Here is an 11,343-nt window from a genome sequence, read left to right as displayed (position 1 = left end):
TACCATAGACCATACTACCATACTACTATAGACCACACTACCATACTACCATAGACCATACTACCATACTACCATATACCATACTACCATACTACCATAGACCATACTACCATAGACCATAGTACCATAGACCACACTACCATACTACCATAGACCATACTACCATAGAACACACTACCATACTACCATAGACCATACTACCATACTACCATAGACCATAGTACCATTGACCATACTATCATAGACCATACTACCATACTACCATAGACCATACTACCATAGACCATACTACCATACTACCATAGACCACACTACCATACTACCATAGGCCATACTACCATAGACCATACTACCATACTACCATAGACCATAGTACCATACTACCATAGACCATACTACCATACCACCATAGACCATACTACCATAGACCATACTACCATAGACCACACTACCATACTACCAGAGACCATACTACCATACTACCATAGACCATACTACCATACTACCATACTACCATAGACCATACTACCATACTACCATACTACCATCTACAAACAGATGTACTACCATAGACCATACTACTAGACCATACTACCATACTACTATAGACCATACCACCCCAAGACCATACTACTATAGACCATACTACCATAGACCATACTACCATACTACCATACTACCATAGACCATACTACCATACTACCATATTACCATGGACCATAATCATACTACCATAGACCATACTAATACTACCACAGACCATACTACCATACTAATACTACCATGACCATGCTACCATGCTGAGGAACACTACCATACTACCATAGACCATACTGCCATAATAAACTACCATAGAAGATGTACTACTGCCTTGGACCAACTACCATACTACCATCCACCATAGACCATACTACCATACTACTAACCATACTACCATAGACCATACTACCATAGACCATACTACCATAGGCCATCCTACCATACTACCATAGAATTTTCAAACATGTATCTGCTGTCCATAAGACAACATCCATCAAATATTATCAAATGAGATCCATCTATAACCCCCTCCAAACAGATGTTACCTCTAAGCACTGATCTAGGATCAAATGTCCCCACCCCAACACCAGTGTGTTGAGACATCTGTGAATGTACTGTAATGTTTTTAAAATGGTATAAACTGCCTTAATTTTGTTGGACCCCAGGAAGAGTAGCTGATGCCTTGGGAGGAACTAATTGGTATCCATAATAAACCCCAGGAAGAGTAGCTGCTGCCTTGGGAGGAACTAATTGGGATCCATAATAAACCCCAGGAAGAGTAGCTGCTGCCTTGGGAGGAACTAATTGGTATCCATAATAAACCCCAGGAAGAGTATCTGCTGCCTTGGGAGGAACTAATGGGGATCCATAATAAACCCCAGGAAGAGTAGCTGCTGCCTTGGGAGGAACTAATGGGGATCCATAATAAATACAATTACAAATACCAATCATAACCTTTAGCTTAGATCTAGGATTTAGGGCTGTATTCACAACGCATCTCAAAGTAGTGCTGATCTAGGATCGGTTTTCCTGTTAGATCATAATAAATAAGATTAGATGGACCGGGGACCTGATCCTAGATCAGCACGCTTTATGAATATGGGCCCAGGTTTCTGTTGGACACCTGGCTTTCCAGTGGCAGTGAAACAGAAACGGTAGAACCAAGGATGAATAGAACTGATGAGAAGGAATAAGGACTTCATGTATAGTGGAGGAAATGACAGTGTTCCATGAAAACACGTTCCTGATAACAACAGGTCCAAAATGTTGTCCTATATTCATATTGTATTTTTTATTTGTTTTTAATCCCAGGCCCTCGTCCCCACAGGAGGCATTTTGCCTTTTGGTAGGCCATCATTGTAAATAAGAATTTGTTCTTAACTGACTTGCCTAGTTAAATAAAGGTTAAAAATAAATAAATAAATTTTAAAAACGTACAAAATTAATAACATTTAAAAACTTCACAGAGAGACCTGTGCATCATGACAACACTTCAATCACTTCAATCACCAACTACCATACATATCTCTGTACTCATGCAGTATTTACATCTCTCTCTCTCTCTCTCTCTCTCTCTCTCTCTCTCTTTGATGATGGGGGATTTCTATTCTTCCCTGGCTGTGAGCTCAGCGGGTTTCTCTCTGTCACTCTAATCCCCCCTCTCTGGGCGCCAGCATATAAAAGGTTCGGGAGGGCCCTCTCCTCTCACACACTGACCGCCTGAGCCCACTCCTGTACCCACACACTGAGCAGAGGTAAGAGACGGGCACACAGAGATACAGAGAGATGGGGGAAGAGGGAAAATGGGGGATGAGAGAGGGATAGATTAGGTATCTCAAACGTCAAATTCAAATATAGGTCACTCTAAATGGCATCCTAGTAACTAGAAAGAACACATAAATAACTTATATTTCTTCATTGACGTGTTTTACCGAGTTCCACAGGGATTGTTTAATGAATCTGTAGGTTCTTGTTTTCTATAATATCTGGTTGACTCTTTTACATTGGAGATTCATTGACTCTTAAGTGGACATGGTTTACATGGGCAAACAACAACAACAAACTCTTAATTTCTGTTCTTACTGATGTTTGGATCGTAAGGGAACTCGAGGAAAATTTTAAAGTGGCCAGTAGGGGTCATGTGGTTAAACCTCATCCAAGATGGCTACTCATATTTTTCTGTTCCGTAGATCAATTACAGGCTCTGCTAAGGTGCTAAGGAGTAAAGCAGGGGTACCGTCTACTGTCTAGAACACGTTTGGGTAAAAGTTGTAGACTTCAATGGGATAAAGTGGTAAATGAGCTGTGTCTGTTTCAACAGCATTAAACTTAGCAGCAGTGTGTTGAACCCTCGTACATTTCTTTACCTCCTTTAATTTCCTTCCCTCTGTCATCCCTCTGTTTTTGTTCCAGTCATCATGTCTGGAGATAAGTCGAAATCTGCTTCCCAGACCGACGGCAAGGCCGCCCAGGGGAAGAGATCTGAGATGGGCATGAACGCCTACAAGGTAACACACCTGCATGCATACACACACACACACACACACACACACACACACACACACACACACACACACACACACACACACACACACACACACACACACACACACACACACACACGCACACATGCACGCATTCACACACATACACACACAAAAACACATTCATGCATACACACACACACACACACACACACGTATATATACACACACACATATAATGTACGCATACAAAACCAGATGGCCACACATATATGTTATATAATTGTTGGTACTTTGACACTCGTACGTAACTACTCACACACTGTTTCCACACAATGCCTGTAGTTGCCTGTGGTGGTAAGTCACAGTTGCCATAGCTATGTGTGTGTGGAGGCGTTCTAAGAGAATCACACAAGGACAGTGTCTGTGTCCAAAATGGCCCCCTATTTCCTATGTAGAGCACTACTTTTGACCAGAGCCCAAGTGCACTATATAGGGAATAGGGGACCATTTGCGATTCAAAAAGTGTTTGTTTTGTTACATTACACAGTTCAGCCTCAAAGAAAAAGATGTGAGAATTAAACTAATTTCTCTCTTTTTTATCTCTTTTATCTTTCTCCTCCCTCCCTCCCTCCCTCCCTCCCTCCCTCCCTCCCTCCCTCCCTCCCTCCCTCCCTCCCTCCCTCCCTCCCTCCCTCCCTCCCTCCCTCCCTCCCTCCCTCCCTCCCTCCCTCCCTCCCCCTCTTTCTCTCTCTACCCCCTCCCTCCCTCCCCCTCTTTCTCCCTCCCTCCCTCCCTCCCTCCCTCCCTCCCTCCCTCCCTCCCTCCCTCCCTCCCTCCCTCCCTCCCTCCCTCCCCCTCCCTCCCTCCCTCCCTCCCTCCCCCCCCTCTTTCTCTCTCTACCCCTCCCTCCCTCCCCCCCTCTCTTTCTCTTTCTCTCTCTACCCCTCCCTCCCTCCCCCTCCCTCCCTCCCCCCCTCCCTCCCTCCCTCCCTCCCTCCCTCCCTCCCTCCCTCCCTCCCCCTTTCCCTCCCTCCCTCCCTCCCTCCCTCCCTCCCTCCCCCTCCCTCCCTCCCTCCCTCCCTCCCTCCCTCCCTCCCTCCCTCCCTCCCTCCCTCCCTCCCTCCCTACCTCCCCTCCCTCCCTCCCTCTCTCCATCTCAGATGTGCGTCTTCGACCAGGAGAACTTCCAGGGCCGCTGTATGGAGATCACCAATGAGTGCATGAACGTGTGTGACATGGGCATGGACAGGGTCCGCTCCCTGCGTGTCGACTGTGGGCCGTGAGTACCAGCCTGTCCCTCGACACACACACACACCTCATTTGTGTCACACACACACACACCTCAGCTTCACCAACACACACCTAATTCCCACATGCACTTGTAGTGAAATCTTTTCCCTACACTAACGTTACTATGACACACCCATACCTGTTTGTCAATCTAACACAAACTAACATTTATTCCGATCAAATGTTGCTGCAACCATGGTTCTCAATGTGTTTCTGCCTCTCTCTCTCCCCCTCTCCTCCCCCTCCCTTACCCCTCTTCCCCTCTCCCTCTCTCACTCCCTCTCTCTCCCCCTTTCTCCCTCTATCAGTTTTGTGGGTTATGAGCAGATGAACTTCTGTGGTGAGATGTTCATCCTGGAGAAGGGAGAGTACCCTCGCTGGGACTCCTGGAGCAACTGTCAGAAGAATGACTACCTGCTGTCCTTCAGGCCCATCCGCATGGTATGTCACACACTCCTCCATTTGTCTCTCCCCATCACTCTGTCCTTCCATCTCTCCAGCACTACATCTCTGTCATTGGCCAGAATACATTTACATGCACGTATCTGATAATCATGTATTTCTGCTGTTAGTAATCATCTCTCTTAACATCCATCCATATTCATCTAGTCATTCATTTATCCATCCACCCATCCATCCATCTACTCATCCATCTACTCATCCATCCATCCATCTATCCATCCATCCATCCATCCATATTCATTCATCTATTCATTCATTCATTCATTCATTCATTCATCCATTCATTCATCCATCCATCCATTCATTCATCCATCCATCTACTCATCCATCCATCCATCCATCCATCCATCCATCCATCCATCCATCCATCCATCCCATCCATCATCCATCCATCTACCATCATCCATCCATCCATCCATCCATCCATCCATCCATCCATCCATCCATCCATCCATCCATCCATTAATTTATCCAAATTGATCAGTTCGGCCTGTTATCTGTTAGTTATGTTATGTTAGTTTTTAACTCCACCTCTCTCTCTCCCCCACCTCCCTCCCCTCTTTCCCCCTCTCCCCTCTCTCTCAGGACCCTGAGAAGCACAAGATCTGCCTGTTCGAGGTTGGAGAGTTCAAGGGTCGTAAGATGGAGATCATGGATGATGATGTTCCCTCTCTGTTCTCCTACGGATTCACCGATAGGGTCGGCAGCATCATGGTCAGCTGCGGAAGGTGAGTGGTCCTCGCTGCGGCAACAGGACACACCCACATCGCAGACAAACATGCCATTGGTCTATAGGACGAGATAGAGCAGGAAGTGGATGAGACAGTAATGTCATTATGACATAAACAACCAGGCATCACCAAACCTAGATACCTTAGATCGTTTGTAATCTATTGTACAAATTATTCATTCATTTCAAATGGCTGAGTCGTTCCACCGTTTCTATGTAAATAATAGAATTCAGAAACTGTTCCTAAAATAGTTTGGAATGACGAAAGTTTCCACAATAGTTTTAATTGTCAGAGGGGTTCCATTTAGAAGATCATTTAATATATAGGTTCTCTGTTTCCCTCTGGCTTCCTGTGTCTACATACTTCAAATAGAATCTAGTCTGCCTCTCAAATGGCACCCTATTCCCTTCATATGCACTATGGGCCCTGGTCAAAAGTAGTGTACTAAATAGGGACTAGGGCACCATTTGGGACGTATCCCTGAAGATCTGTGATTCACTTTCCGAAAGGCAGCAGGAATGATGTCAGGATGTCTTTCCTGTTTTAAACAGCCTCTTCAGAATCAGAACAAAGGGTTTTATATAGCACAGTTTGTTTGTGTGTGTTCGTTCATGTACATGTGTGTGTGTGTATCTGTGTGCATGTGAGCTTCGTCTCTCCAGTGTATCTGCACAGTGAGAGAGGAGATTGGTCCAGTTCCTTCATAGATGTGTTTGGCCCACAGTGAGTAGACAGGTTTCCCTCTGGTTGAAACATCAAACGGACAGACAGGTACCTGTGGCACAACAGGCAAAACGTGACCCTCCCTCACAGCTTCCAACTCCCCTGCCTGTTCCTCTGATGCTGTCGGCTTCTCATCTTTTCTCTTTGTCTCCATCGGTTCTCGCTTTCTTTTCTACTTTACTCTTCTTTGCTAATTTCTCTACCTCTGTGTCCCTCCTGCCCTCTCTCTCTAACTCACACTATTGATTCTCTCTCTCTGTCTTTATTTCTCGGCCTCTGTTCATCTCTTCTTCATCCTCTCGCTTTCTCCCATCTATGTCCCTCTCTTCCCCCATTCCAGCCCTCATTCACTCAGCCCTTTCCAACTTCTCCTCTCTCTCCCATCTCTCTCCCTCCCTCCATCCCTCCACTCATCCCCCTTCTCCTCTCTCTCCCATCTCTTCCCCATCTATCTCCCTCCCTCCATCCCTCCACTCATCCCCCTTGTCCTCTCTCTCCCATCTCTCTCCCATCTATCTCTCTCCCTCCATCCCTCCACTCATCCCCCTTCTCCTCTCTCTCCCATCTCTTCCCCATCTATCTCTCTCCCTCCATCCCTCCACTCATCCCCCTTCTCCTCTCTCTCCCATCTCTTCCCATCTATCTCCCTCCCTCCATCCCTCCACTCATCCCCCTTGTCCTCTCTCCCCATCTCTCTCCCATCTATCTCTCCCTCCATCCCTCCACTCATCCCCCTTGTCCTCTCTCTCCCATCTCTCGCCCATCTATCTCTCTCCCACCATCCCTCCACTCATCCCCCTTCTCCTCTCTCTCCCATCTCTTCCCATCTATCTCCCTCCCTCCATCCCTCCACTCATCCCCCTTGTCCTCTCTCTCCCATCTCTCTCCCATCTATCTCTCTCCCTCCATCCCTCCACTCATCCCCCCTTGTCCTCTCTCTCCCATCTCTCTCCCATCTATCTCTCTCCCACCATCCCTCCACTCATCCCCCTTCTCCTCTCTCTCCCATCTCTCTCCCATCTATCTCCATCCCTCCACTCATCCCCCTTCTCCTCTCTCTCCCATCTCTTCCCATCTATCTCCTCCCTCCATCCCTCCACTCACCCCCCCTTGTCCTCTCTCTCCCATCTCTCTCCCATCTATCTCTCTCCCTCCATCCCTCCACTCATCCCCCTTCTCCTCTCTCTCCCATCTCTCTCCCATCTATCTCCCTCCCTCCATCCCTCCACTCATCCCCCTTCTCCTCTCTCTCCCATCTCTCTCCCATCTATCTCCCTCCCTCCATCCCTCCACTCATCCCCCTTGTCCTCTGCTGTTTTCTTCCAGCTGGGTGGGTTACCAGTTCCCTGGATACCGTGGTTCCCAGTACCTCCTGGAGAAGGGTGAGTACCGGCACTTCAACGAGTTCGGTGCCCGGCACCCCCAGTTCCAGTCTGTGAGGCGTATCCGCGACATGCAGTGGCACCAGCACGGCTGCTACACCTTGTCCAGCAAGTGAGGGTCCCAGAGGGCGAGAAAGAGAGTGAGCGGAGGAGAAGCGGAGGAAGGGCACAGTAGAGGAGGAGGAGGAGGAGGAGGGGGGAAGGCTAAAAGGGACAGGAAGAAAGCACCCTATCTATAGGAAGATAGAAAGCTCCCTCCATCCCTCCATCCGACCCCTCACCCCCCCCGGTGATCCTCTCCGTGGTTAGATCTTTTGTTTTAGAGGGAGGGAGAGAGCGAGGGATGGAGGGAGGTACTTGTTTTTCCCCCCTCTTGAGACGACACCCTCTACCTGTTTGGGAGATGTAAGACTTGTGGCGTACAACCTCCCTGATTGGACAGATACGTCAACACCACGAAACAACAATGGATTCTAAGACTATTGACGTAAATAAACAACGACAACAACTCACATATCAACAAAGACCAGATGTGGTGGGTTGATAGGTAGACAGCTAGATATTCTCTATATTTCTCTCTCTCTCCCCGTCTCTGTTATTTTCAGACCCCTCCCTTCCCCTCTCTCTCTCTCTTTTTCCCCCTCGCATAATTTATTTTTCATCCAACCATCCTGTTTCTCATCAAACCTAAATTCAGCCCAAAACGAGACGACTAATGTGTCTCCTTTGACTCTGATCTATGGGGGTATGGATGTGTGTGTGGGTCTGTTGTCGTGGCTAGAAGAGGGAACGGTATCTAGGGTTCTAGACTTCTAGGGTTCTAGACTTCTAGGGTTCTAAGATTCAAGGAAATGTGCTGCGTACCTCTGCCACAGTCACTGTAAAAGCTTGTCCTCAGACCCTGCACCCTCTTCTATCCTAACCCAAATAAAGAGACTAAACCTGACCTGATTTCACCTCGGATTCTTCATTTAATCAAATGTTTCTCTTGTGGCGGTGATTGTGTGACAGAGGAGATCCAGCAACTCTTAGAGGACAGTGGAAGTTAATAAGAAAGCTTCTTAATGGTTAAAAGCAAAACCAACGTGTTTCGTGTCTTGGACTTCATCAGGTTTTAGACAGAACAAATAATGAGCCTTTTATACATTGATTGTGTGATATCATGGCAGCAATAGCAGTGGAGGGGTTCTTCATATAGCTACAGTCTAGTTAGAATACAGTGAAGGGGTTCTTCATATAGCTACAGTCTAGTTAGAATACAGTGGAGGGGTTCTTCATATAGCTACAGTCTAGTTAGAATACAGTGGAGGGGTTCTTCATATAGCTACAGTCTAGTTAGAATACAGTGGAGGGGTTCTTCATATAGCTACAGTCTAGTTAGAATACAGTGGAGGGGTTCTTCATATAGCTACAGTCTAGTTAGAATACAGTGGAGGGGTTCTTCATATAGCTACAGTCTAGTTAGAATACAGTGGAGGGGTTCTTCATATAGCTACAGTCTAGTTAGAATACAGTGGAGGGGTTCTTCATATAGCTACAGTCTAGTTAGAATACAGTGGAGGGTTCTTCATATAGCTACAGTCTAGTTAGAATACAGTGGAGGGGTTCTTCATATAGCTACAGTCTAGTTAGAATACAGTGGAGGGGTTCTTCATATAGCTACAGTCTAGTTAGAATACAGTGGAGGGGTTCTTCATATAGCTACAGTCTAGTTAGAATACAGTGGAGGGGTTCTTCATATAGCTACAGTCTAGTTAGAATACAGTGGAGGGGTTCTTCATATAGCTACAGTCTAGTTAGAATACAGTGGAGGGGTTCTTCATATAGCTACAGTCTAGTTAGAATACAGTGGAGGGTTCTTCATATAGCTACAGTCTAGTTAGAATACAGTGGAGGGGTTCTTCATATAGCTACAGTCTAGTTAGAATACAGTGGAGGGGTTCTTCATATAGCTACAGTCTAGTTAGAATACAGTGGAGGGGTTCTTCATATAGCTACAGTCTAGTTAGAATACAGTGGAGGGGAGGGGTTCTTCATATAGCTACAGTCTAGTTAGAATACAGTGGAGGGGTTCTTCATATAGCTACAGTCTAGTTAGAATACAGTGGAGGGGTTCTTCATATAGCTACAGTCTAGTTAGAATACAGTGGAGGGGTTCTTCATATAGCTACAGTCTAGTTAGAATACAGTGGAGGGCTTCTTCATATAGCTACAGTCTAGTTAGAATACAGTGGAGGGGTTCTTCATATAGCTACAGTCTAGTTAGAATACAGTGGAGGGGTTCTTCATATAGCTACAGTCTAGTTAGAATACAGTGGAGGGGTTCTTCATATAGCTACAGTCTAGTTAGAATACAGTGGAGGGGTTCTTCATATAGCTACAGTCTAGTTAGAATACAGTGTGGTCTAGTTAGAATACAGTGGAGGGGTTCTTCATTTTAGCTAGCTAGAATACAGTCTAGTTAGTTAAATACAGTGGAGGGGTTCTTCATATAGCTACAGTCTAGTTAGAATAGCAGTGGAGGGGTTCTTCATATAGCTACAGTCTAGTTAGAATACAGTGGAGGGGTTCTTCATATAGCTACAGTCTAGTTAGAATACAGTGGAGGGGTTCTTCATATAGCTACAGTCTAGTTAGAATACAGTGGAGGGGTTCTTCATATAGCTACAGTCTAGTTAGAATACAGTGGAGGGTTCTTCATATAGCTACAGTCTAGTTAGAATACAGTGGAGGGGTTCTTCATATAGCTACAGTCTAGTTAGAATACAGTGGGGTTCTTCAGGGGAATTCTTCATCATAGCTCAGTCTAGTTAGAATACAGTGGAGGGGTTCTTCATATAGCTACAGTCTAGTTAGTGGAGGGCTTCTTCATATAGCTAGTCTAGTTAGAGGGGAGGGGTTCTTCATATAGCTACAGTCTAGTTAGAATACAGTGGAGGGGTTCTTCATATAGCTACAGTCTAGTTAGAATACAGTGGAGGGGTTCTTCATATAGCTACAGTCTAGTTAGAATACAGTTGGAGGGCTTCTTCATATAGCTACAGTCTAGTTAGAATACAGTGGAGGGTTCTTCATATAGCTACAGTCTAGTTAGAATACAGTGGAGGGGTTCTTCATATAGCTACAGTCTAGTTAGAATACAGTGGAGGGGTTCTTCATGAAAACGTTAACAGCTCACATGCTGTACCACCTGTGTTGGACTGACACAATAACACAGACAAATATGTTCTAGGCGGGTAATGAACCGGTCTGCCGCTGTAGAAACCAACGTGTAAACCATCAGATCAAGGTTGACCAAGGGCCACATGAAATCCCCATGCAGGGCTTGCTACCTCCTCACGTTACCTTGAACAATCATGACCGACTCATGTCCACTGCTCATACGCAGGTCAGAAACGATCAAATCAAACTTTATTTGTAAAGTTATTTCTTTACAAAATGCAGTTCAAAGTGCTGAGCAAGTAAAATAATAAACGGGGAGAAAGAAAAACACCAAAATAATGTACAGAAATCATTTAAAAAAGTAAAACAAGAGTAGAACAGATATTCGTGTTTCTGTGTGTACATTGTACAAACAAGTCGGGCTGTTCTGAGAGTGTCGATGACGTCGTCTGTCCTCTATTTACACTCCAAAGTTTAATATTCATCTTATTTCAACACAAGGTAGCTAACATGGTTTCTCACTCACGGCCATCAACATTTTACATAAATTACTGACAGATTCTTCAC

General features: G+C 45.6%; 1 protein-coding gene across 1 annotated transcript; it reads left to right on the top strand.

Annotated features, from left to right (window-relative positions):
- Positions 1 to 2,189: 2,189 nt before the first annotated feature.
- Positions 2,190 to 8,560, top strand: LOC112240853 (beta-crystallin B1-like). Its single transcript, XM_042315891.1, has 6 exons — positions 2,190 to 2,294; positions 2,953 to 3,047; positions 4,187 to 4,305; positions 4,625 to 4,757; positions 5,364 to 5,506; positions 7,559 to 8,560. Exons 2-6 carry the CDS (start codon positions 2,958 to 2,960, stop codon positions 7,728 to 7,730), a joined length of 657 nt encoding a protein of 218 aa, XP_042171825.1. The 5' UTR covers positions 2,190 to 2,294; positions 2,953 to 2,957; the 3' UTR covers positions 7,731 to 8,560.
- Positions 8,561 to 11,343: the final 2,783 nt, after the last annotated feature.

The sequence above is a fragment of the Oncorhynchus tshawytscha genome, unplaced genomic scaffold (genome assembly GCF_018296145.1).
Source record: "Oncorhynchus tshawytscha isolate Ot180627B unplaced genomic scaffold, Otsh_v2.0 Un_contig_10255_pilon_pilon, whole genome shotgun sequence".
NCBI lineage: Eukaryota > Metazoa > Chordata > Actinopteri > Salmoniformes > Salmonidae > Oncorhynchus > Oncorhynchus tshawytscha.
This window is presented reverse-complemented; position numbering and strand designations above follow the sequence as displayed.

Excerpts from the sequence above, each read along its gene's own strand:
- LOC112240853 (XM_042315891.1), top strand. The coding sequence starts at position 2,958 with ATGTCTGGAGATAAGTCGAAATCTGCTTCCCAGACCGACGGCAAGGCC. Across the intron at positions 3,048-4,186 it reads TGGGCATGAACGCCTACAAG|ATGTGCGTCTTCGACCAGGA; the intron begins GTAACACACCTG and ends TCTCCATCTCAG. Across the intron at positions 5,507-7,558 it reads ATCATGGTCAGCTGCGGAAG|CTGGGTGGGTTACCAGTTCC; the intron begins GTGAGTGGTCCT and ends GTTTTCTTCCAG.